The following is a 27,731-nucleotide window of genomic DNA, read 5'->3' as shown; positions in this document are numbered from 1 at the left end:
AAAAGGTAATCTGAATACCTTGAAACCAGTAAAGCATATAGGGGGAGGTAATGTTGAATATTAAATTGCAATGGGCATTACAACTTTGGCAATACTCAGTAACAAACCACAATTATAATAAAATGATAAAATGATTAATGGGAATAAACCACATTATGTGTAAAGTAAAAACTTTGCCTCAAAAACTGTGAACATTTTCAACCCAATAAAGAAATATCAGTAAAGACTATCAAGAAATCTGCAGCATTTAACACATACATGTGTTTTCTCTGAGAATATAAGCAAACGAATGTGGATACTAATTCCTTCACAAACTATGATTTTCAGCACTGGACCTTTAAAGTAAGGGTTTATTTACAATACATGTGTCAAACAGGTTAAGGAATGAAAAATTACCCCTCAGTTTGTATGACAGATATCAGACTAATGGACTAAAGAAAACAAGAACTCAACTGCAGCTTTTTTCTTTAAATCCTTGGTAGTGCCACTCTACAGAGGTTCTTATGCTCTGATCATTACACGTTTAGAGAAGGTTACAAAACAAGACTTCTATAAGAATTTAAATGGATTCTTTAAATTTACTAGAAAACAGCCATAAATTTACCATAGTACTGGTTTTCAAGCTGGTAGCAAAGCATAAGATATAGGAATTTGTTCTACTTTAAATTTGGAGAGGATGATTCAATGAAGCAATGACTGGCCTATTCCCAAGGCACGCACATAGACAGGGTATGTGGCAGAAAGATCAGGTTAAATATTACACAAATGCCACTCCTCCCTCAAATATAATCACAGACTCTAACCCTTTTCAGCATGAAAACAGACTCTAGAAGGTTAAAGATAGAGAATGATTAGAGACAAGGAAACTGAGCTCTAGAGAGGCTGTCAAAAAACTATTCAGGAAAGACAGAACTTGATCCCACTCCCAACCTGTAGTTTAAAAACCAGAAGTTTCACCACAAAACAATTTAAGAAAAGAAATTTGCTTGCTTCTTTTTTCTTTTCTTCTACCAGTGCACAAGTATTTATTAGGCAGGAGCTCACATGCTATTGCCAGTTAACTCTTTTTTACAGCCCTTGAAAAAAACTTAAGACTTTTTTGTTTTTTCAAGACATTGTTACTCTGTTGCCCAGGTTGGAGTACAGTGGTGTGATCTGGGCTCACTGCAACCAGTTCACTGCAGCCTCCCAGGTCAAGCAATTTCTGGCTAATTTTTGTTTTTGTTTTTGTTTTTTTTTAGTAGACACAGGTTTCACCATGTTAGCCAGGCTGGTCTCGAACTCCTGACCTCAAGTGATCCGTCCGCCTCAGCCTCCTAAAGTGGTAGAATTACAGGCATGAGCTGCTGTGCCCGGCTGAGATTTTTACATTTTTTTAATTCCTGGAAACATAATTCAAAACAATAATATTTCATGACACATGACCATCACATGATATTCAAATTTCAGTGTCCATAATAAAGTTGTATTGAAGCACAGTGACACTCCTGTGTTTACATACTATCTATGGCCGCTTTCACACTCACAGCAAAGCTTACTAGTTGTGACAGAGACCATATGTCCCACAAAGCATTTACAAAAGTCTGTCCTTTAAAAAATGTTTGCAGACCTCTGCTCTCTTTTCCTATCCAGTGAAAACCTGTATGATGAATATAGTAATGTGAAGAGTTAAGTGGGAAAAATTAAAGTGTGTGTCTGTTTTATCCCTTCAATTCACAGCAAATAAGGGAAGTTTGTCAGAGCACCATAGAGAAGAGTTAAGTAGTCAGATTTCACATCATTATAAGAATGCTGTGAACACAAAAACTTCCAAATTTAGGCCTGCAAATCCTCAAGAACTGAAAATCCCACTGACATATGCTTTCCCCAACTCTACACGGTGGAAGCAAACACAAAGCATAAGGTATTGATATCTCCCAGCTGGAGACAAATTACATGGTTCTCAGGCTTCTTTTTTTTTTTTTTTTTTTTGAGACGGAGTCATGCTCCGTCGCCCAGGCTTGAGTGCAGTGGCCGGATCTCAGCTCACTGCAAGCTCCGCCTCCCGGGTTCACGCCATTCTCCTGCCTCAGCCTCCGAAGTAGCTGGGACTACAGGCGCCCACCACTTCGCCCGGCTAGTTTTTTGTATTTTTTAGTAGAGACGGGGTTTCACCGTGTTAGCCAGGATGGTCTCGATCTCCTGACCTCGTGATCCGCCCGTCTCGGCCTCCCAAAGTGCTGGGATTACAGGCTTGAGCCACCGCGCCCGGCCGGTTCTCAGGCTTCTTATAGCATCCTTACCAATCAGAGCCCAGGTTTCTTAAGTCAAGGAGGAATTGCCCTGTTGTATAAGTCCTAGATTAGAAATCAAACCTCAAACTCTTCCAGTGGCCTTTGCCCTCTAGCTAGTCATGTGACTCTCCAAGGGTCTATTCTTTTATCTGTAAAATGAGGTATGCTGACCAACCAGAGGAATATTCACTCTCTCAATTCTTAAAACTAGAGAAAAAGGAGAGGATGAAAGGGACTTTTCTTTAAGTCATGTTTTGTTTTCTTCATTATAGTAGACAAGATACCATTAGAATAGAGATAACCCTCATCAGAAAGCGAAGGGTCTAGAGCCAAGTACCAGTCTGGATTCAATGACTTGAATCACTACAATATTAAAATGGAGTACTAAGAAACAGAGGTATTTGAATTCAAGGATGTGAGTTTTTTCCTTCCTTTTCTAAGGGGCTTCTGGAAACAAAGACACATCTACCCATGCAGGGTGTGTTCTCTTTTCTTCTCACAGGGTTAAAAGCAACATTTGTCTGAATAATGCCTGCTTTACAAGTAGCCACCCAGGCATTAGTCATGAATGTTATGTGTAATAAGGGCGGGTTAGAACAGTCAGCACCTTCATACCACAGTACTCCAATACAACAAGGGCACAAGTATAGGGCACTGTTTCTCTCAACAAGTTTGTTTTAAAAGTTAACAGTCGGCCAGGTGCAGTGGCTCACGCCTGTACTTCCAGCACTTTGGGAGGCCAAGGCAGGTGGATCACTTGAAATAACAAGTTTGAGACCAGCCTGGCCAACATGGCAAAACCCTATCTCTACGAAATATACAAAAAATTAGCCGGGCATGGTGACGAGTCCCTGTAATCCCAGCTACTCGGGAGGCTAAGACAGGAGAATTGCTTCAACCCAGGTGGTGGAGGTTGCAATGAGCCAAGATCCTGCCACTGTACTCCAGCCTGGGTGACAGAGTGAGACTTCAGCTCAAAAAAATAAATAAATAAATAAATAAATAAATAAAATAAAATAAAGTTAATAGCTTTAAACAAAGAAAAATAATCTCAAGACCTTGAAGAAAAATATTTTTAAAACCAAATGAATGGAAATTACCACATGACCCAGCAACTCCACGAGGTGTATAAAAACATATGTCCACATAATTTTGTACACAAATGTACATAACAGTGTTATTCACGGTAGCCAGAAAGTGGAAACAATCCAAATACACACATAAAATAATGTGCTATATCTATACAACGGAACAGTGTTTGACAATAAAAAGTAATGAAATACTGATCAATGCCACAACATGGATGAAACTTGAAAATATTATGCTAAGTGAAAGAAGCCAGTCACAAAAGATCACATACTGTGTTATACCATTTATATGAAGTTCTGGAATGGGCAATTTACGTACTATCTATAGCCACTTTCACACTCTCACAGCAAATCTCTCTATGGATTCATAGAGAGCAAATGTAGATGAATGAGCGGGGGGGGAAGAGTGAAGGAGAGGTACACTGCTAATGGGTCTGGGGTTTCTTTTTGGAGTGACAATGTTCTGAAATTAGAGCCTCAGTGGCGATGGTTGCAGAACTCTGTAAATCTATTTAAAACCAGTGACCTATGCACTTCATTTGATTGGGTGGATTTTATGGTATGTGAATCATATCCCAAAAAAAGCTATTCTGAAAAAAAAAAACCCATATTGATTGAACCTTTTTTTCTTGTTTTTTTTGAGACGGAGTCTTGCTCTGTTACCCAGGCTAGAATGCTATGGCACGATCTTGGCTCACTGCAACCTCTGCCTCCCAGGTTCAAATGATTCTCATGCCTCAGCCTTCCAAGTAGCTGGGATTACAGGCGACTGTAACCACGCCCAGCTAATTTTTTTTGTAATTTTAGTAGAAATGGGGTTTCACTATGTTGGTCAGGCTGGTCTTGAACTCCCAACCTCAGGTAATCCACCCGCCTCGGCCTCCCAAAGTGCTGGGATTACATGTGTGAGCCACTGCGTCTGGCCTACTGAACATTTTTTTTCATTGCTGAAAATGATATACTTCATAAGTTAGACAGTTACTATTGAGCTATAAAGTAAAAATCTCATTTTGGCTATCAGTTTTTATATAAAGAAAGAAGAGTCAGGTTTAAGAAGGGTTTATAGGCCGGGCGCCGTGACTCACACCTGTAATCCCAGCACTTTGGCAGGCTGAGGCGGGTGAATCACTTGAGGCCAGTTCAAAAACGGCCTGGCCAATATGGCAAAACCCCATCTCCACAAACAGTACAAAAATTAGTCAATCATGGTGGCACATGCCTGTAATTTCAGCTACTCACGAGGTGAAGGCAGGAGAATCGCTTTCACCCAGGAGGCAGAGGTTGCAGTGAGCTGAAATTGTGCCACTGCACTCCAGCCTGGGTGACAAGAGCAAAACTCCATCTCAAAAAAAAGAGGGAGAAAAGGAAAGAAATAAAGAAAAGGTTTATAGATCCCCTTTTGTGGTAACTCCGATTTTGTGACAATTTAAGCTTACTGACAAATTTTAAAGTCTCGTGCTCATGGGGAAAATGTTTTTCAGCATAATCTAAAAGAAAACATGTAACAAGCCCATTCCAAAACTTCGCTGTCTGGTATATACCATTTATGAAAGCTTAACTGCAGCAACATATACACATTTATATAACAGCACAAGAGAGAAGGGGGAAAACACTATTTTGCCCACTTACCCTCAAATAAAAGACAAAGCCATAAATAAGACATAGCAGAACAGGATAAACACATTTTGTGCTCATATAGACTTACTGATGCCACTTACCGCCTGGGTCATTGGGCCTTGCTTCATCTTCAGTGTAGCAGCTATGCTCCCTACAGCCACTTCTTCAGAAACTGAACTTGCTCTAAAATCCACTTCATCTTCAGCTTTCACGTCCGGCATTTCTGAAAGAGCAGGGAGATTACAGAGTACATTTTTAAAAACTGATTTCTGTGCCTTACTATTTATACAACATGCTCCAGGTTTCATGTGTTTTGTTTTTGCTTTTGTGTTATAGCGGAAAAGTATTCTTTTGCTGTCAGCGCCTAGTGTCATTTCTGACCCTATGCTGAGCTATTCCTTTATCACACGGTTATTGGTTTTCCCTAGCCTTTGTAGGGGCTTAGAACTAAGTGAGGATCCAATTCAATGTCTTTTGAACATCCATTTCACTATTAACTTTTTATGACAAATCTGAGTGTAGCACCAACTTGCATATGGAAAACTAAATTCATAAGCTTCAGGGGGAAAAGATTAATAGCTGAAGCTAGGTAGTCCATCTCGGCCATCATCAAAAAAGCAAGAAGGATTTGTACAAAACAAAAAGGAAAAAGCCACTGAGAATGAGACAAAGCCTCTGGGACAAGTCTGACTTTCACTACCATACAACACACTCTGACCCACCCATCACTGTAACCAGTAAGAACGAACTACTCAGCAGTTACTTCTTGTTTTTAATCCTTATTTCTTCCAAAACTGAAACCTAATCACAGACTAAGCTATCCCTTTCTTAAGAGAAACACTTCTGTGCATGTTTTCTCGAGAATTACGTAGTTGTCCTCTTGCTGGCCATGCTCAACAGACCAAAAACAGTGGTGGTTTTTGTTACTTGACCACCACATGGTCAAGCAAATACAGGAAGGAAGTGATAAATGATGTCTGAGGCAAATTTAGGCTTCTGACACTTCTTTAAAGGGGACTGATGACTGAACAGTTAAAATTCACCTTAATAATCCAAATGCAAATGGAACTGTCATCTCGATTTCATGTGGAAATGTATCTGTGGTTATTAACCTAGTGATGCTTCTACTCTGGCTAGAAAAATGCTCCCCACACTAAAGATCATAGAAGTTTCTTTCGCCAAAGAATAAATTATATTTTTATTCTAGGAGCACATGATATATACGAAAGTCTACCTTAAATTTGTAAGAGTTACATTTCTATAGATGAACCTCTTTTCTTCTTTCTTTGCCCTTATACTTATATAATCTTTTTTTTTTTGAGACGGAGTCTCGCTCTGTCGCCCAGGCTGGAGTGCAGTTGTGCCATCTCAGCTCACTGCAAGTTCCGCCTCCCGGGTTCACGCCATTCTCCTGCCTCAGCCTCCCGAGTAGCTGGGACTACAGGTGCCCGTCACCTCACACGGCTAATTTTTGTATTTTTAGTAGAGACGGGGTTTCACCGTGTTAGCCAGGATGGTCTCGATCTCCTGACCTTGTGATCCACCCGTCTCAGCCTCCCAAAGTGCTGGGATTACAGGTGTGAGCCACGGTGCCCAGCCAATAATTATATAATCTTACCAGCAGTTTAAAAATAGGTAAACCAGTTTCCTTGCCCAAAGAACCAAAATCTGTGTTAAATTTCATAAAATGTTATTAAAGTTAAAATCTAAGCAATCCCCTCAGAACTATCCCTTGATCAAAACATCTCTAAGTGAGTCAGAGTAATTTCTGGGGGGAAAGAGGGTTGCTTTCCTCTGGGGATGGGATTTTTGGTACCTCCTTCCTTTCCTATATCTATCAACTTTGAAAAGATGCATCTTGGCACAGCAACCAGTCACACTAGTAAACAGTGATTACTGACACTTGAGGGGTGTCAGCAGCCTCTGCAGGACTGGCGTGGCTCAGTCATGCACCACTGATTTCCTAAGCATTGTGGGCAATGCTTCTGGTGGGTCAAGGGCCACATCCCCTTCTTTCAAACTGGCCCCTTCCAAATCAGCAGTTAAACCTATGTCTTCTCACTCATAAAACAGTATGATTAAATCTATGAGTAGAATGTAAACTTGCTAGAAAATACCCTTTGGCTCTGAGATCACACTCAGGTGCTTTTTCTCTAAAGCAATGTGACCAGGGATTTTCCCAATCCTGGCCATTTTCTGAAGAAAGCACCAATTTCTTCATGACTGGCTACTTTCTCTGTAGTCTGAGACCATGAGTACTGAGTTCTTCTGTAGTTTGAGACCATGAGTATGACTCCTTTTGGTAACAGGACAAGTAACTCACCTACACAAAATTTACCAACCCCAAGCCCATATATATACTGCTAAAAGGTCATACATTTTTTCTTCCTTCTCAAAACCTCAACATCCTAAACATCCATCATTTCTTACCAACTGTACTATAAGTGCTAATAAAAATCAAAGTCTGAAATTCTCCCTGGTTTTTACTTTTTCTCATAGGATACTACAGACACAATCCCCACAGAGTTCACACTTGCTTGAGTTAAATTCTGACCACTGAGCCAGAAAGAGAAATAATTCTAGCCCATGTGGCCAAGGACACAGCACCCAAATGAAAAGAACATCGCCAGGCATCAGCTTACAGCCACTCCCATTCTTCTGAAATGCCAACCTGCCAGGGCCCCCAAAATAGACTTGTTGTTGTGGCTTTCTTTTAAAAAAGTAGAGACCTTCTCATTTAAATTCTGAGACAACAGTCAACAAATATTTATCACTAACAATCCAAAACATTAATAAAACTAAAAAGCTAAAGTCATCAAAAATTCTGGGATTCCTTAAATCCCTCAACTGGGGAGGGAAAAGATTATAAATGGCTAAAAGCCCTTTACTAGGGAAAATGACCACTGTATTTAAATTGCGCTTCTTCCAAAGCAACTTCTTTTGCTCCATTGATTCATTTCTCTCCATAACCCTCCCCCACACTCTTAATACATACATGTAAAGGGATTTTCAAAAATTGAAAAGAACAGCAAAAATAAACAATAAAGACAAAACAGGCTACTTCTTACCTACAAAAGCCTAGGGGCAAGCATGGAGATGGGTATTCCGTCTACAGCTGGTAACAGGTGGTGGTATAAAAGTGTGCATCAAACTGACCTTTAAAGACTTCAAGAGTCGAGATTGTGTCCGACTCCCGTTTCAGCTTCAGCCTCAACCCCGGATAAGAAGTTTTATTCAGATAGTTTATTTCCACCGAGCAATAGCGGTTTCTCTTTGCTGTCTCGGAACATGATTACCCACAGATGGAACAGGCTGCTGTGTGAGCAATCTGCTCAGTGCAGCTGCTTCACCAAGATAAAGCAGACACAAGGTCTGCCCTGTGACAGCAGCTCAGCAGACTGGGCTTGGGCGGAAATCCTGCATCCTATCCCCTGCACTGTGCAGGGTCTTGAATTCCCAGACTGCTGCCCAAAAGCAACAGGCAATGGAACTAGAGGTCCGTTCCCCAAGCAGGAAAAGGAAGGAGTTCCCTGTCAACAACACCCCTAGCTCAAAAAAAAATAATAATAAAATAAAAGCACACAAAAAAACCAATGACCTAATACCACCATTCTGGGTGTTGAGATGTCAGGTTAGAACAATACTTATAGCTGTTCATGAAACCACTCTGACTCTAAATTTGCTCAGAATACAGACTAGGATGACAGGGGAGGAAGGGAGTTTCAGGCTTGTAAATAGAACACAGCTTTTTGGCACTGTTTTCTATGGTACCAGAGAAAAGGATTAAGCCATGTGAATAAAAACATCTGCTAAATTCCTTCATCATTTTGGAATACCTGTGATCTAGGCATTGTTTTCCAGGTTTGCAAAGTTGCAACCACTCCAGAATGACAGATAAGAGTGTTTATAAGCTTAAGCAACCAAGCAGTTAAGTCTACAACACAGGAAACAAAATCTGTGCAACCCTGAGATGACGTGCCTCTTCTGATGGTGGTGACTATTAACTTGACTACCCACCCAATGAGTGCAAGACCTCAAAACAACAAAGATGCCTATATTTTTACCAGGACACCACAGTGACTCTTAAGGGAATCTGCTGCTCAGACTGCTAATTTTGTATTATGTTTTGCTTACCTGTTGCTGGCTCAGGCCCTTGGACAGGTAAAATAATCTTCTCTGGCTCCTCCCTTTCAGCAAAACATCCTGCAAGGCTCCCTGTGGCTTCCTCAGGAGTACTGCCCATTGGCAGGCTCTCCCCAGGTGGGAAAGTACTCACTTTTTCTGTAAAAGCATTCTCTAGCCCTTCAGTGAGAGGACCCAACAACTTAGGCCTGGACAGTGACATTTGACAGGCCTCCCCCTCAGTAAGCAGTGCTCTAGCGGCCTTGACTTGTTCGATGACAGCATCCACTATACAGCTGGCAGCCTCCTCTATCAAGTCTGCTCCCTTAGGCAGAGGTGTGGCCTGGGCAGAGACCATGCAAGGTAGAGAGGGAGTGCTCCTTTCCCCGCCTGAGGGCAAGGCTTGCAGGACTTCCCTCGCGCCAGCTGGGGCCTCATCATCATGGGATGAGAGCCCCATGTCTGTGGGGAGCTCTTTGGCAGCAGGCTGCAGTAGGACAGGATGTGCTTCAGTGTCTATCTGGGCTTCCTCAGCATCGCCCCTGGTACAGCTGTGGTCTGCTCCCTCCAGCTTCCCTTTCTCCCAATCAAGAGGTACCATCTCTGGGGTTCCAACTCCCTGTGGGTCAGTCACAGCTTTGTCCCGTAAAGCTACTGGCAAACCCAGGATGACATTCTTCTCTTGGTTCAACAAGACGTCTGGAATCAGGATATCTTGGGTGTTGTGTGATACATTCTTTCTTCTGGGAACAGCCATCCCTTGTAAAGCATTAACCTGTGTAACATCCACCGTCACATTTCCATTCACCTCACAGGCACTAGTTTTCCCCTGGGATTGGGTGTTCTTTACTCCAACATCCAGAGGAGAAGGTTGACTGCAATTAAGAGCCTCAGACCCATCAGATCCATCTGGCAACAGACATGGCAACAAAGTGGAGCTGTTGTGCTCTGCACCCAAGGCTTCCTGCCTTAAGTCTGTGGCCAGACTCGCTCCTGGTGGCACCAGGCTCTGGGCAGCCCCACCTTGAATCAGCAGTGAGACTTGTGGGGCCACTTCCTTGTTATGTTCAGTTTCTGCCTTAAGACAGGCAGAGGGTGCACCCGGTGAATTACTTAGCTGAAGTGCTTTGTCCTTGGCACCATCAACTGAGACCGATTTTTCATGAAATTGTAGAGTCTCCTGTCTGGGAGGTGGTGTTCTCTGCTCTTCCTGCAACATTCCTGAAGAAAGAGCATTTTCCTTAATGGAGGAACAGGTCACTGCTATATCCTTATCTTGTTTCTGAGTTGCAGAGCTTTCTGAAACCACCAGAAGTTTTCCCTCTTCTGTCAAAACTGAATCTAAAGCCAAAGTGGCCTTACCCACACTTTGCAGGGAAGAGTCAGTGTCCCCCTTGATATTCAGAGCTTCTGGGATTGCTGGAGGGGCGGGACCCTCACGCTCTCCACCAAGTCCTGTGAGACTGGTATTCCCCATCCCACGCTGAAGCTCTGCAGCAGTGGAGGACGTGGACAGGTCTGCTGCCCTATCTTCTAGTGGCTGTGTATCAGGCTCATTCGAATCTCCGTCTGGGCCATCTCTACAATCTGTAGCCATATGTAGTTCAGGAGTTGCTGTTCCCTTTTCTTTCTGGGAGGGGACAAAAGAAAGTGCGTCATCCTTGGTTACTGATTCACTGCCTGGATTGTTTGCCAGAGAGAAAGTACTGTCTGATATTACTGCCTGGTCTGGCACCAGTTCTTTCTCCATTTTAGGGACAACTGGATGTGGATGTGAAACCACCTCAAGCATATTTGTTAAAGGTTTATCTAGTTTCACATCTTTTCGTTGGCCTTTGTTATCCACCACTTTCAAAGGACAAAAATCCACACGTTCCCGGGTATCCCTTACAGGGTCAGAGGTGACTGTATTAGCCTGTGGGTCTTCACAGTGGGTGGCATTGGGTGGATCTTGTGAGCTGGGTTGCCTTGCTGTGGTGCTTTCAGGCTGGCTAACTATGTTATCACACCGTTTTGCAACCAAGTCGCCACTAGAAGTCACTGTGTTCTGTTGACATGCAGAGTCTGCACAAAGTTTATCGTCTCCAGTTGTAGAACAAATGGGTGAGGATTTGCCCTTTTGGCTTTGAGCATGAGACGAATTTGTTTCTGAGTTCTGGTGTGGCATTACATCTTCTTCTAGCCCAAGAAGGGCTAAATCTGAGGGTGACATTGCCTCACCTATGACTGCTGCTAAGAGAGTATAAGGTTCTAATCCATCTGAAATCTTGTCTTCTGTAGCAGCTGGAATCACCACAGAATTCTGATCTACTGGAGCATCAGCACTCTCCTCACGACTTTGTGAAGTTTCTGTTTCTGCTGTTTTTTCAATGGAGGTTTCTTCATTACTAAATGCAAGTGAAGACTCAGCAGGTTTGTCACCATCCAGGGAACTGGCGGCAGGGGCACAGTTTGGAACACTGACTTTATCCACAGGCTTACTTATGACGTGCACGTCAGAGGCTCCAGCTGTGCCAATATTAGAGTTCTCAAATCTTTCCTTTGTACTTTCCCCCACTTCAAGCACATTCTTTTGAACAGTGGCATCTGGATTCATGAGCCCATGTTCCATTTCCCCTGCAGTCTCTGGGGTACTGACATTTGTTGTTGTAATGCCTCCCAGTTCACCTCCAGAGGAATACTGGGCTGTGCCTGGCTCCATGACCAAGTCTCTCTGCAGCACAGCATCTCCACTGCTCAGGGAGTCCTGGTCTGTGGGCATTCTAGAAGATTTTGTTCCAGTTTCTTCACTTCTGTTTCCACAGGACGAAACGCCTTCCATGCCCTTTACTCCACAATCAGGCAACCTCTGAAGGCAGCTGTCTTGATCAGATACAGTTCCAGAGTCCACAATAGGTGCTGGCTCCACCTCTTCCCCTTTTCTTTCCACACCTTTATTTTTCTTCCTACAGGAATGGTCTGTATTCTCCTCCTCAACTATGCTTGACAAATCACAGGGACTTTCAGTCTGTGCAACAGGGATCCCTGGGCAGCAGTGAGTGCTCTCGATCTCTTCAGAAGAAGAAAGTCGCTGAGGGTCCGTGGGCTCTGGTGCACAGGGAAGAAACTGGCCATCTGTCTCTGGGGCACTGGAAGGATCCTGTGCCATCACCATTAAGGGCATAAGATTGTCCATCTGCTTGAGGTTTGTTTTCTAGGAGGAAATGAAATACACTTTTAAAAAACTGCTCGTAGGAGAAGATGTCACTGACACCTCTGAGCAAAAATCCTGTTGGACAGAACTCACTTCCATTCTGTCCCTTCTAAGGTCACATGATAAGCTAATCTAAAAGAATACAAATAACTTTCCTCTTATTTCTGATATTACTCTCCTCTCATATCTGCCTATACACTGGGATGTTCAAAATGGATTAGGATATATGAAATATCTATTTTCTAAATTTTGAACTTATTTTAGGAAGTAGATTAAAATTGAGTCTCAAAAACCTTATTTTTAAAAAGCTCAGTGAATATCTTCAAATGAGTCGCTAACATTAAGGTGGGATCTCCCATTCTGAGGCCAGGCTGGAGTGCAGTGGTGTGATCATGGCTTACTGTAGCCTCGAACTCCTGGGCTCAAGTGACCCTGTGCCTCAGCCTCTTGAGTAGCTAGGACTACAGGTGTGTACCATTGCACCTGGCTAATTGTTTTATTTTTTGTGTGTACCACTGCACCTGGCTAATTGTTTTATTTATTGTAGAGATGGTGTCTCACTATGTTGCCCAGGCTGTTCTCCAACTCCTGAGCCTACAGGATCCTCCTACCTTGGCCTCCAAAGTGCTGGGATTATAGGGCGTGAGTCACTGTGTCCCACCTATATTTTTTATTGTCTTCAGCGGGGCAGAGCCTATTTCTGCCCTGCCTCATATATACAAGTAAAAACAAATCCCAGCTCTTTTCCATTACAAGGTGCAGCCAATGCTCCTGTGCCCTAAATATTTACTGAGGAGTTCAGAGTCCTTTAATCCCCAAAATATGTTCCAACCAATCTAACTTAACCATTGAGTTATGGGTTCATAATTTCAGGAACAGTGGCATGGCAGGTATTCTTTTACCTTTTGATAAAACCAGAACATACTAAATATAAAATAAATGAGAACACACACCTATATACTGTCAGAGTGTGTTATGGATACTATATGTAATCTCAAAAATGGATTTTGCAACTTTAAAGTATTTTAAAAATATAAACAGATACAACCAACAGCATGGGAATGATTAAGAAAATCATGGTTCATAAAACTGATGGAAGAAATACCACCCATTATTAACTATGAGGACCATATTGCAATTAGAAAAAAATTATTAATCTAAGTTTATAAACATGCAAAAATCTCATGTGCATGCAGCAAGGTTTAGGAAAAATGGAGAAAAACAAATACAGGTGATCTTTAGTGAATTTACCTTCATATCAAAATTTCAAAAATTCTTACAAAAATACTATTTTCTCAACCCTTAAAATCTATTTTTCCAAACATCTGGTTTGCTTGCCACTCATTACTTGATCTACTGCAATAATATGCATATCTACTGCCATCCATCCTCTCATTCATTTACTCATTCAGTGAATATACTGGGCACTTACAGGATTCCATCATCATACCATTCCTATCTTACTGAGCCTATTGTAAAAGTTTATACATACAAGTATAAAATGTGTCATGCTTGTTAAAGTCTTTCTATTAGAGTGTACAAGCAAAATGGACTTTCACTAAAAGCTTCTGTGTTAGGTTCCTTAAGAGTATTCAAAATTGGCTTATTTCCAATCCTGGTGAGAGTACGACAGTCTCCTAAAAATCAGGAAATGAAGTCATTAAATTTAATAAACAGTAAACATTATAAAACAGAAATCTGGAGAAACAGTAGTGTTGCCTGAAGAAAGTAACACATGTATGTTCCCACAGTTTTAATTTCTCGTATTTGCCTGCCAATTATTCCCATATCTTGGCAGGTAGCTTTGGGACCTGCAAAACTGTATTTTCAAGTGGACTACCATTCACCTAGTAAAAAGAGCTCTAAGGAAAAATCTGATTGCCTAGAAGTCCACTCAGAGGAAAATGAAATGTCACCTGCTCTGGAACAAACACAATTCTAAAACACAAAAGTGGGAGCATCACATAACCTTATGGAATTTCTTGGCTTGCTGGTCTCAAATAATGCATGCTCCCAAAGAAGCCTCTGGCATTGAGCTGACCTTAAATGAAATTATTGTCAAGTGGTTTCCAAATCAAATCAGCTCTGAAATAAACTGGGTGGAAAAATTACCTAAACATAGCCTTTCAGATGTTATGGCCAAGAGAGATGTACACGTATGACGTTTATATTATTTGTAATAAATGCTAACAGGTAGTCTGTAATGTTTTTATGTCTGGCAACAACTTTATCTTGAAGACTTGAGTGGATTATAAAATCTTTTCTTTTTTTTAGTGATCTTTGTATCATGCAACTATTGATTTAAATATAGTAATACTATATTCAAATGGTACATATCATCACTCACTAAAATAGTTATAAAAATACTCCTGATTAAATTTGGTTCTTGTTCTTTGGCAACAATCTCAGAAACTGTTTTGCTTCTTTCATTTTGTAAAGTTAAGCCAAACACAGACAAATATCCTTTCATGCTGGGATAATTTAATTCTAGTTGTTGCATATTTCTGTACCTGAAATATGTGTCTTTCATTATTCCCAAAACCAATGAAAAAAACCTCTCAGTCCCCTTACTGCTACAACCTTAATGCTAGCTCTGATCTGTAAGTGGTAACATTTAATACTGCTAACACTGCTTTACAGCTCTCACAATCTTTGGGGAAAGTCTTTCTTTTTCTGTTTTTGAGACAAGGTCTTGCTCTGTCACCCAGGCAGGAGTGCAGTGGTGTCATCTCATCTCACTGCAACCTCTGCCTCCTAGGCTCACTCGATCTGCCTGCCTCAGACCCCCGAGTAGCTGGGACTATAGGCATACACTACCATGCCCAGCTAATTTCTGTAGAGCCAGAGTTTCTCCATGTTGCCCAGGCTAGTCTCAAACTTCTGAGCTCAAGTGATCCACCTGTGTCGGCCTTCCAAAGTGCTGGGATTACAGACATGCACCACTGTGCCCGGCCAGGAAAGTATTTTTATGTTCTAATTATATCAAGGTTCATTGGAGGAGGGCGGGGACACACATACAAAACATACACATGCACATGCACACACTTAAAAATAAAAGCTTTCTGACTTACCATTAGTTGCTGCTGGATGTTCATAAGTCTAAAAATGTGTCCAGTGCAACTGTCTCCAGGAAATGGGTGTTCATGTGATTCAGACTCAGAGGTTAATGTATAGATGTCCAACTCTCGATGATGCCTCACAGAACAGTCTCCATACGGTATTTCATAGGATAAACTGCTCCAGGAGTCTGGTTCTCCAGCATTCTCCCTACACGCAAGCAATCTCTGGTTAATGCATATATATTCTGCCTCCCAGACATAGGCTTAACCTTCTAGGTCTTACTTCATATTTCCAACCTGATTGTTCTTTGAGGTTCAGCAGCAAAAATTAGTATATATACCTCCCAAATGATTCAGGCATATAACTAATAGCTCCATCCTCCTCACAAGAGATCACAAATGGGTTAAATGAAAACTGCAGGACTCCTAGCCCTAACAATGTTCTTTAGATCAAGATAAAGAGATGTCTGAGATCTAATAATAGTTAATATTATGCTAACAACCAAGTAATGAGGAAGTGCAAGGAAGATGGTTTTAGCCTGATTTTCAACAAAATCAAGGCTTATTAAGAGGTGTTCTTAAAATAAATTAGACCATATGCTAACTACAGTTGATGATAATGGGAAGAGAAGAACCACTCACTCCAACCCTTATAAGGGCACTCCAACTTTTCTAACAACAGGTGCAGAAAACACCCTCAAGATTATTGAAGTCAATTACACAAAGAAAAACTGTTACGATGACATATTGTTCAACACTTGTCAATATAATTATCATCTTATTTGGAATAAAGCACTCGGTTCCAAGAACTTAAACTTCGTAGCAAGTTTGCTCAACTCATATCATTATAAACATATATAACAACTTTCCACCATTATATGCCAACTGATTTGAACGAGGCAAGTGGGTTTCTCCTCTAAAGGCTACAGCACCTCCGATTCCACTCTTGCTTCCAGAAGGCATACCCATGCCCGTAATGCCTGCTGTGACACAATACATAATCTGTGCTATGCTTTTACAGCAGATGAAAGAATCTTGGGGCATACAATCAACAGGGATGAGGCACACAATGATACCCCACACAATCTCATATTACTTAACTACTGTACCTGAGCATGCGTTTCAAGTGTTAAGCACCCTCTTCTACATTCAGCACAAATGTAAATGTCTGAAGCCCTAACTGTGGGTGTCACTATTCTTTCTCATTAGCTTGATACACAGTATGCTATACAGAGTTAGAGATTTCTGGGGACAAAATTTTATTTCCCAGCTATATGCTGCTAGACAAATTTCTTAACTTTTCTAAGCCTTAATTTCATAATATGCAAACACAGATATTATAATCTAAGCATTGTTTTGAGAATTAGAGAAAATGTGCATTAAAAACTACATCTATGGTGTTTGGCACAGAGCAGTCACACACGGATACTGCCTATTCTTCCTCCTTCTACTCTTTCATTCATTTAAAAAAAATTCCTAGTAAGACTTCCCTTCTTAAAAGTAGAAAAACATTTCTACTTTTTTCTATTTTTCTACTTTTATCAGAAAATCCTGTTTTCTCTGAAAGCTTTAAACATAACGAAAACACTCCTCAAACAGCATTCTGATGAGGTTCCTAGCAGCTCAAAGATCAGGCACTACAATAGATTATGCTTTCCATCAACCCTTTCCTCCTTATCTGAAATGTTATTTTTCCTTTCCTTACAACATTAACACCTTTGAACATCCCATATCACATCATATTTTATTTTATTTATTTTTAAGACAGAGTCCTGCTCTGTCGACCAGGTTGGAGTGCAGTGATGCGATCTTGGCTCACTGCAACCTCTAACTCCCGGGTTCATGCAATTCTCCTGCCTCAGCCTCCTGAGAAGATGGGATTACAGGCACGTCCCACCACGCCCAGCAAATTTTTTTGTATTTTTAGTAGAGGGGTTTTGTCACATTGGCCAGGCTGGTCTTGAAGTGCTGACCTCAGGTTATCCACCCACCTTGGCCTCCCAACCTATATCACAGTTATTATAATCTCACCAAAGCAAACAGTAGATTGGTAAAGTATCCCTGAGATTCTGGGAGGAACGTTATATTTGAGATCATTACCATGTTTTGAAATGGAAGAAACTAAAGATGTAAGAAATTACAGACATGCTATCTAGCCACTGAAAAACATGAGAAAGATTACTTCAACTGTCTCTCCAGAGTTTTTTCTACTAAGTCACACCTGTCTGTCATTAACAGTTCACCTGAGACTAATTGGAATTTTAAAGCTAAAAATATGCTACAGTGGCAGCCATAAAAAAGGATGAGTTCATGTCCTTTGCAGAGAAATGGATGAAGCTGGAAACCATCACTCTCAGCAAACTAACACAGGAACAGAAAACCAAACACCACATGTTCTCACTTGTAAGTGGGAGTTGACCAGTGAGAACACGTGGACACAGGGAGGGGAACATCACACACCCGGGCCTGTCAGAGGGTCAGGGGCTAGGGAAGGGAGAACATTAGGAGAAACACCTAACATAGATCACAGGTTGATGGGTTCAGCAAACCACCATGGCACGTGTATACCTATATAACAAACCTGCACGTTCTGCCCACGTATCCCAGAACTTAAAGCATAATAATAATATAAAAAAAAAAACTTAAAAAAAAAATATGCTACAGTGGAAAACCTATAAAGCAATGGAAAATCATGTACTGGCTGAGGGTAATGACAATTAAGTGTACTCCAAAAAACTACTATTACAATTTCCATGCCCAAGAGCTCCCCAAAAGCAGCTTAAAATAAGAATGGCATATGCTATACTAGATGTTTTACATATTTTACTAAGCTGCTATACTTTGAGTAAAATGACCTCAAACAGAAAAGCACTTGTAAAATACTCTTGACGGGTCAAATAAATGACTCAAGAAGTCAAACAGCGGGGAGAAAACTTCTATATCAAGTCACCTTTCAAGCCTACACTGACATAGTCACTAACATGCCTTACTGTGTGGCAGACATTAGTGGCATATCTGCTTAATCAGATTATCACATACAGCCATATTCCAACAAAAAAGATCTCTAAAAACAAAAACAGCTTTATATACCACCACTGAGCATGACCCAAATATAACAAGGTTAGAGGGCACTGTTTGCCAAGGCAGGGGCAATTAAAAAGTGACACAGTCCATTCTCTGCGAAATGGAGTATTCTACCAACCTTACTACTACTAATTCTCAAATTGTTCCATTTATAATATCTAAACCTTAGAAAATCCCTTTCTCTAACTACAGCCTACTTACCTTCTACCTCTCCCACTCTCACCTTCCACAGGAATGCGCTTTTGTTGTCACAACTGCCTCCAGGTACTAACCTTTCAATCTCCCAATTCACGCCCCTGGGGACTTCTGTTGCTTCCTCATCCCTCTAGATGCTAAAGATCAGTCATTGCAATTATTTTTCCACTGACTTCCATGAATATCTGTTGCTACTGACACTCTTCCAAACTCATTTCACCTCCAAGTCTGGCTAAGTCCCATCATCCATTCATTTAGCAAGTATGTATGTGCCAGGCACTATTTAAGGTGCTGATGACGCAAACCAAAATCCTTGTTCTGTTGAACAAGGGGGACAACAGCAATCAAGATGAATAAGTAAAACACCCAGAAGATAGCAAATGCTATGGAGATTAAAGCAGGATTGAAGGTTGCGATTTTAAATGTGGTGAATCAAAGGAGGCCTCATTAATGTGACATTTCAGAAAATACATTTCCTGCTCTGTGTTACCACTGTATAAAACCTTTACTGGGTCCACCAGTAAAATCTGGCAAAACTCTATGCATAAGAATGCTTACTGCAACTTTTGGCATAACTTCATTAAAAACTGGAAGCAACCTAACCAGTCAGTTACTGGAGCACTAATTGGTAAATTGAAGAAGAGATCTATAGACTATTATGTAGCCATTAAAAATAACTGAAATAACCAGTCAGTTACTGCAGCGCTAATTGGTAAATTAAAGAACAGATCTATAGGCTATTACGTAGCCATTAAAAATAACTGAAATAAAAGTTCAATAACATTGAAATCTACAAAGTTCTGTGAAATAAGCAAAATAAAAAGTAAAAAAAATGTACATAAGTCTAGGCCATAAAATGCACAAATATAAAAAGTATCAGGGTGGTTGAGATATACATTTTACTAATGTTTTTAATAATTGCTTCAAAAGTCCCATTCAGCCAGGCCTCATTGCTGCTCAGTAATCCTTTTAGTCACCTGTATACTAATCTTCCCCTGCTGGGATTATTTAAAGTTTATATAATTTCTTCTAATGCCAAACATTAACTTTGCCTACTTCATTCTCAAAAGACCTTTTCTCCTTTCTTAGTGATAAGCCTGAGACCATCTAATGTAAGCCAAAACAACCATCATTACAAAAACAAAAAACAAAAAACAAACCACACACACAATGCATTTCCCCATCCTCTCCAACTTCAGGATACCCCTTCCAGACAAAAGTTTTGCTCTGTTTCCTCCTGCCCTCCTTGGGTCTCTGCTTCAGTAAATCATCCCCTGGCTGCCTAGGGTTTTCCACCCACTTCTGGACTAGTTCCTTCCCAACTCCAGCAGCAGCAATGTTTATTCAACCCTGTCCATCAGTTCTCACCCAAGGAATATGGCCCCCAGGGAACATTTGACAATATCTGGAGACATCTTTGGTTGTCACAACTCAGTAGTAGGAGGGGGTCCTACAATGCACAGGACTGCTCCCTACAACAAAGAATTATCAGGTCCAAACTCAGTAGTGCTGGAGTCGATGAACCCTGCTGAACCCAATGAACTATGTTCTGTCTTCCTCTTCCTTTTTCCTTCAAAGGAGGTAGATCTCCTTTCCAGTCATTTCAACATTTTAAGGCTTTGTGATCTGGTTCCTACTCATTTTGGTTTTTGTTTTTTGAGATGGAGTCTCATTCTGTCATCCAGGCTGAAGCGTAATGGTGTGATCCTGGCTCACCACAACCTCTGTCTCCCGGGTTCAAGAGATTCTCCTGCCTCAGCCTCCCGAGTAGCTGGGATTACAGGGCATGCACCACCACACTTGGCTAATGTTTGTATTTTTAGTAGAGACGGGGTTTCGCCATGTTGGCCAGGCTGGTCTTGAACTCCTGACCTCAGGTGATCCATCCTCCTCTACCTCCTAAAGTTCTGGAATTACAGGCATCAGCCACCACACCCGGCCTCCTACTTATGCTGAATGCTACCAAAGCTTTGTCACAGGTTTCGGGTGATAAGTAAATCTCAAAATCCAGTGGCCTTTCTTTATCCCTGTCAACCCTGAGTTTTGCAGAATTAAAAAATGTTGATCTGGCTGGGTGTGGTGGCTCACAGTTGTAATCCCAGCACTTTGGAAGGCCAAGGCAGGCAGATCACCTGAGGTCAGGAGATTGAGACCATCCTGGCTGGTCAGGAGATTGAGACCACCCTGGCTAACACTGTGAAACCCCATCTCTACCAAAAAAATATAAAAAATTAGCCGAGTGTGGTGGCACGCACCTGTAATCCCAGCTACTCGGGAGGCTGAGGCAGAAGAATCACTTGAACCCCGGAGGCGGAGGTTGCAGTGAGTTGAGATTATGCCACTGCACTCCAGTCTGGGTGACAGAGTGAGACTCCGCCTCAAACAAACAAAAAAAAAGTAAGTCATTTTCTTTTTTCTAATTACTCCCAACTAAAACTTTGTTTTAATGGTCTAGCCTCATAAACTAATATTAAAAGACCATTCAATGAAATGTTTACTGAACACCTATTAAGTGGTAGGCACTATGCTAGAGGTTAGAGCTACAAAGATATATGACATCTGCCTCAACATTAATGTCTCAACATTAATTACTGTTAGCCACAGTTTGGCCCCCTGAAGTTATTGCTACCCTCACAGATGCAAAAAAGCAGGAAAGAATGTATTAGGAGTTTTACCCTTATATGTGTGGCACTATATTTATGCACTAAATATAGCATATTTCATCAAAATTAAGATGCTATTACTTGTAAAGCCATCATCATCTTATGTACTACTAAAGCAAAAAACCGTTGCAAATTAAATTATGATAAAATGGTATAACAGCATTGATCAAAATGTACCTGATTTCACAATTGGAAAGATGCACATTTGAAGACACTGTAACAGAGTATAAATAAAGTGAATTGTCTCTCTGAAGCACTGGTAGTGATAGTACAAACAGTTCACAGGAACCATTAGTTCCAGCATCATCTGCTTCACAGTATGCTCTGTTTAACTCAATGTTACCATGCACCAATGAAACCAGGAACCTATGTTCCCAAAGCATGCAACCAATGGACAGCAAACACCTGTGAAGAAAGGAGCTCACAGGCTTTATACAGAGCTGCAAGGAACCTCAGGAGACCATGGCTTGGTACAATTTCATAAATACAACTAAGACACTAGTTTTCAAACTTTTAAGTAGCTGCATGTTTTCAGATAAAATCATATGCAGAAATAGAGTGGCTATGTGTGACAGGGCCAGTAGAGGGAAGGCAAGGCAAAGCCCTGCTCTCTCTCTGTCCACCCTCCTTCTTAGGTGAACTGTGAGGTCGATACCTAGAACCCTAGGCGTATCTGAATGCTCTATAATTCTAGCACAGATTTTCTTTATGTACAACTACCACATTTCCATTTTAAATCCATCTTCCGCATTCAGTCTCCTTTAGACTTGTAAAATAACTACTCAACATTCTCTTAAGTGGAAGCCCTTCCTACGACTACAGTTGGTAATTAAGTTGTCCGTCAGCCTTGTGTTTCTGCCATAAAGAGGACTATGGCTGGGCATTTAAAATTTACCTTGAAAAATGTGAACAAGATTATATTGTAACCACATCAGGTCTTGCAGGACAGGAAAGGATAACCACAAATGTACTAGAAATTCTGGTTGTTTCAGTTGGTGAATTAAGAGGCACCATAGCCTCAGCTGACACTTTAAAAAACAAAGACAAAAAACAAGTGAAAGAAAGATCTGTAGACGAAGGAATGTAAATACTGCAGGAAGGTCTATAGAGCTTTCTACCGCCTTCTGCTTTATTTTTTAATTCCAATAAGGAAACTATCACCCTGAAGAAAAGAAGGTACTTTACCACCAACTGTGGCAATTATGCAGTACAGGCATTGTTTCATTACCACTACACATCAGATAGTGTTAAAGTCTCTTAGATCTTCACATTCAACCAGATTTCAAAACAGACTTTAAGATATGAAAGGCTGACAATATGATTACCTTGAAATTTTCGATCTTCTTGTCATGAGGTAATTAATATTGTTTTTAAACATCCTTAGGAGCCCTGAATTTTATCTAGTTTCCAGCACACTTCCCGGAGCAGTCTCTATCTTGTGAGCTCAGCAAGACTTGCTGAACTGCACCATAACAATCTTACTCATCTGTAAGTCCCACTGAGAACCAGGACCATGTATCTCCCGACCTGCTGATCTCCACTACTCAGCACAATCTCTTGACATACGTAGGTACTCAAGTATTTGTTGGGATTTCACTCCAGGGCGGAAGAGTACAAATATTCTTCTGTTTTACTCACAGTGTTTAAGATGGTTTGAGATCATCACTCTCTGAAGAGACAGATAATCTAAGGAACTAATTCTAGTACAACCCAATGTTAGTGGCAGTAATGGCCCAAAAGGCACAGGTGGCAAAGGAGACTAAAGCGTAACAACTAAATCCAGTGTGTGATCCAGATCAAGAGGAAAAATACTTAAAAGAATACTATTAAGCAGATGGTGAAAAGTAGAATATAAACTACTATATATTAGATTATTGTATTAATGATAAATTACTAATTTTGATAAATGCACTGTTACTGTATTTAGTGACTGTCCTTGTTCTTAGGAAATACATTCTGAAATATTTAGGAACAGAAGGTCACGATTCTGCAATTTACTCGCAAAGACTTCAGTAAAATTCTATATATGTATATATACACACACATAGATAAAGCAAATGTAACCAAATGTTAAAAATTGGAGAATTTGGATGAAGGGTATATAGGAGTTCATTGCATTTTTCTTGTATCTTTTCTGAGTTCAAAATTTTCCAAAATACAAAGTTAAATGTAAAACATTATTTTAATAAAGGCAGAGGTGACAATTCCTTCACTCTTCTGTGATTATTATTTACTTAAGATAGGGAAGAAACTAATATTATCTGAGTATCTACTTAAACAGATACTGACAGAAAATTTTAAGTACACTAATTTAATCCTCTTATCAGTCCTTCAAAGTAGTAGTATTCCGGTTTCAGAGATGAGGAAACTGGGACCAGAAATATTAACATACTTGTTCAAGGTATACTACATACATTAGCAATTTGATAAACCTCACTTCAAAATCAAACTTTACCACTTACAAGAAGTGAGAACTTGAGCTAGATATTTAACCCCTTTGAGCATGCATCTTGACCTATAAAAACTGTAACAGTCCTTTTAAAAGGTTGCTGTGAAAAAGCAAAGAAAGTTGTTGTGGAAATTAATGAGGACTACATAAATTATTTAACAATGCCTGGCACACAGTAGGCAGTCAATAAATATTAGCACCCTCTTACTCAGCACATTGTTAACAAGTAATGGATTTGAATCCAGGTTGGGCTGCTCCCAAAGCCTGTGCTCTCCCCCTTATATAATGCTGCACTGCTGTAAGAGGAAAGGGCTGGTCTTTATAGGAACACTTCATGTGGCACCCACAGCAGGAAGTATTCACTGTAATCTGAAGGCAACAAGGAGCAAAGAGGCCTTTAAGAGAAAATTTTTTTTATGAGTCAAAGGAACGTTCTCTCCAAGTAGAACATTTTTCAACACACATTCTCTGATAAAAAGTTCCAAAGTCCACCATCTGCTACATTGATCAACAGAATGGCGTGTGCGTTGAAGAGACTGACAAAATGTTGGACAAACTGCCTAGACCAAATTCTCATTCTCTGTGTTTAAAAAAAAAAAAAAAGCACATTCTACTAAAATGAAGGACAAATATTGATTCTGACAGGCTGGAAAATGGCATGCCCACATTGCTCACCATATTGTTCACAAAATTGACACCAACCTACCTTTTCCTACGAGGAAAAAAATACCAATTCACTACAAATTTATCTAATTATGTTCAACTGAGACTTCCCTAGAGGCTAAATCACAGTGTGGTATGGGAAAAGTACGGGTGCTGAAGTCTGAGTAGAATCCCATTTATACCACAGTCTGATCTAAGACAAATTATTTCGCTTCTATTAGCCAGAGTATTTTCATCTGTTCAAAGAAAAGTGGGGGCCAGGTGCAGTGGCTCACACCTGTAATCCCACCACTTTGGGAGGCCAAAGCAGGTGGATCACCTGAGATCAGGAGTTCGAGACCAGCCCGGCCAATATGGTGAACACCTGTCTCTACTAAAAATACAAAAAAAACACACACACACAAAAACCTGTTGGGTGTTGTGGCGCACGCCTGTAACCCCAGCTGCTCAGGAGGCTGAGGCAGGAGAATCGCTTGAACCCAGGAGGCAGAGGTTGCAGTGAGCCGAGATCACGCCACTGTACTCCGGCCTGGGCAACAAGAGCAAAACTCAGTCTCAAAAAAAAAAAAAAAAAAAACAAGAAAAGAAAAGGAAAGTGGGAATAACAGCAGTTTTCTTACAGAGGCTCAAGGAGTAAGATATTAAGATATAAGGACAGAGATATATATTCTTTTTTTTTATTTTTTGAGGCGGAGTCTCTGTCACCCAAGATGGAGTGCAGTGGCACAATCTTGGCTCATTGCAACCACCACCTTCCAGGTACAAGCGATTCTCCTGCCTCAGCCTCCCAAGTAGCTGGGATTGCAGGTGCCTGCCACCACCCCCGACTAATTTTTGTATTTTTAGTAGAGACGGGGTTTCGCCATGTTGGCCAGACTAGTCTCAAACTCCTGACCTCGGGTGATCCGCCCGCCTCGGCCTCCCAAACTGCTGGGATTACAGGCATGAGCCACCACGCCCGGCCAAGATACATTCTTAATATGCATACTACTAGTAAGTACTCATTAAATACTGGTTTCTATTTCCACAACATAACCACTTCCTTTTATTGTTAATATTTATCAACTGCTTAACAATGTATCAGATATTGAACTGTGCATTTGGTACACATCATCTCATTTACTCTCGTAATCATTCTGTGAAGGAGAATATTATTACCGTAATTTGCAGGTCAGGAAACTGAAGTTGTGAGAAATGTAGTAACTAAGTAATGGAGTCAGCCAGCATTTGGGTCAACAATCTAAACCACCACACATACCTACCTCTGCTGCCTACTTTGTAGCAGAGAATGCAGACAGACGAAACAAAAAATATATATAAATTTTACAAATACACATTTTGAGAGACTAGTATGCAAGTTCTAGATCATTGTGCACTATGAATATGGGTACAGAAGTTAGTAGTCCATGGTGTCTATGGTCATTTTTCTCTTGTTTTTTATCCTGAGGGGCTACTTCACTCCCTTTCTCAATGAGTCCATAACTTCTGGAATACTACGTTACTCCAATAGCCAAAGTTGTATTTTTTTAGTTCTACCTTACTGTACTGCTTTCAAGATCTTGAAAAAGTGATTTTCAGCATACTGCCACTACATTAGTTATACATGCATCAATATCTAATATACCAACATTCACAAGATTAGTAAAAATTAAAGTTAAATCAATTTTCTACTAGACAGACATGTATATATTTATTGATATGATCAAGGTATTTAGTTGATTCCTCTTACTGAATCAGATTTAAGCCACCAACCTGATTCAACGAATAACTCTAAGGAATCAATTTTCAGACGCAATGTTAAGCTCAATCTCATTAAAGTAACCTTTTAACCTTAGCTGCACTTTGAAAGCCTGGAGAGCTTTTAAAAATCCTTATGTCCAGAGGCTGGGCATGGTGGCTCACGCCTGTAATCCCAGCACTTTGGCAAGCCAAGGCGGGTGGATCACCTGAGGTCAGGAGTTCAAGACCAGTCTGGCCAATGTGGTGAAACCCTGTCTCTACTAAAAATACAAAAATTAGCTGGGTGTGGTGGTAGGCGCCTGTAATCCCAGCTACTTGGGGGGCTGAGGCAGGAGAATCACTTGAACCCAGGAGGCAGAGGTTGCAGTGAGCCAAGATCACGCCATTGCATTCCAGCCTGGGCAATGAGTGAAAACTCCGTCTTAAAAAAAAAAAAAATCCTTATGTCCAGATGGCATATCACATCTATCAAGTCAAAATCCCTAGAGGTGGTCCTCAGGCATGAGTGTTTTTTAAAGCTCCCGCAGAGACTTTAATGTGCAGCCAAAGTTGTAAAACACTGCATTAAAGCAATCTATGGTGGCAGTTATCTAAAAAAGAAAAGCAGAGCTAATACTGGCCACGTTGCAATGAATATGGGAGTTGCAAACATCATTTCCTTTGACCTAATTATACAATTCCTTGAAATTTAGCCTAAGGAAATAATTTAACAGCAGCAAAAAATCAGTAGGTAAAAGATAAGGCTCACTCCAGTACTCATTAGTTTTAATTTTTTTAAAAATCAGAAATTAATATTCAATATTAGTTGAATAATTTAAATACTCATAATAAACAAAAGAGGGCCTCAAGAATACTTATAAAGACCATAGAAATAGAAAATATGACAAAGTGAAATTATCAGACTACAAAACGGAGGATGAGCTGCAACTGTTATTAAAAATTCTATAATGTAAGAGGTAATATCTGATAATGAAATAAACCTGTCTTATGGAGGTGGCCTCTTACGTGGCCTCATGAATATTATTATGTACAACTTAATTATTAAAAATAAATAAATAGGCTGGTGCAGTGACTCACACCTGTGTTCCCAGCACTTTAGGAGGCTGAGGTGGGAAGACTGCTTGAGGCCAAGAGTTCGAGACCAGCCTGGGCAAAACAGAAAGACCACCTCCACTCTCTCCAAAAAAAAAAATTAGCCAGGCCTGGTGGTGCACACCTGTAGTCCTAGCTACTTAGGAGGTTGAGGTGAATAGTCAAGGCTGCAGTGAGCTATGGTCTCACCACAGCACTCTAGACTAGGTGACAGGCAAGCAAGAGGGAGAATTAATTGATTATTTTATTTTTACTGTTTTTTTTGTTTTGTTTTGTTTTTTGTTTTGAGACGGAGACAGCAGGTATCACAGGAGCTCCTTGAAACGAACACAGGAGAAATAAACCATGAGGCAGACATCTGAGCTTAGGCTCCAATGCAGTTATATTTAGTTCACTCTAGACCAACACCAACATCAAATAGATCCTCACCTAAGAAACAATCCCAGATAATCTTTATTCACTCAGTAATGTACTTTCTCTTTTCCAACCTTCT

The 27,731-nt window shown here is 40.6% G+C and overlaps 1 protein-coding gene and 1 long non-coding RNA gene across 51 annotated transcripts in view; one reads left to right on the top strand and one right to left on the bottom strand.

Moving 5' to 3' along the window:
- The window catches only part of AKAP13 (A-kinase anchoring protein 13), a 352,639-nt gene that overhangs the window by 153,398 nt on the left and 171,510 nt on the right, over positions 1-27,731 (bottom strand). For all 50 annotated transcript variants that reach the window (XM_015142950.3, XM_077940185.1, XM_077940184.1 and 47 more), the window contains exons 6-8: positions 15,365-15,560; positions 9,113-12,293; positions 5,080-5,201 (exon numbers count right to left, since the gene is read on the bottom strand). In XM_015142950.3, coding sequence (XP_014998436.3) covers positions 5,080-5,201; positions 9,113-12,293; positions 15,365-15,560 — 3,499 coding nt within the window. The remainder of the gene's footprint in view (positions 1-5,079; positions 5,202-9,112; positions 12,294-15,364; positions 15,561-27,731) is intronic.
- LOC144330082 (uncharacterized) lies at positions 3,983-12,076 on the top strand. Its single transcript, XR_013395944.1, has 2 exons — positions 3,983-4,450; positions 7,623-12,076. It is a non-coding gene; the product is annotated as an uncharacterized LOC144330082 (long non-coding RNA).

This window comes from Macaca mulatta, chromosome 7 (assembly GCF_049350105.2).
Source record: "Macaca mulatta isolate MMU2019108-1 chromosome 7, T2T-MMU8v2.0, whole genome shotgun sequence".
Taxonomy (NCBI): domain Eukaryota; kingdom Metazoa; phylum Chordata; class Mammalia; order Primates; family Cercopithecidae; genus Macaca; species Macaca mulatta.
The sequence above is the reverse complement of the archived record's forward strand: the minus strand, read 5'-3'. Positions and strand labels throughout refer to the sequence as shown.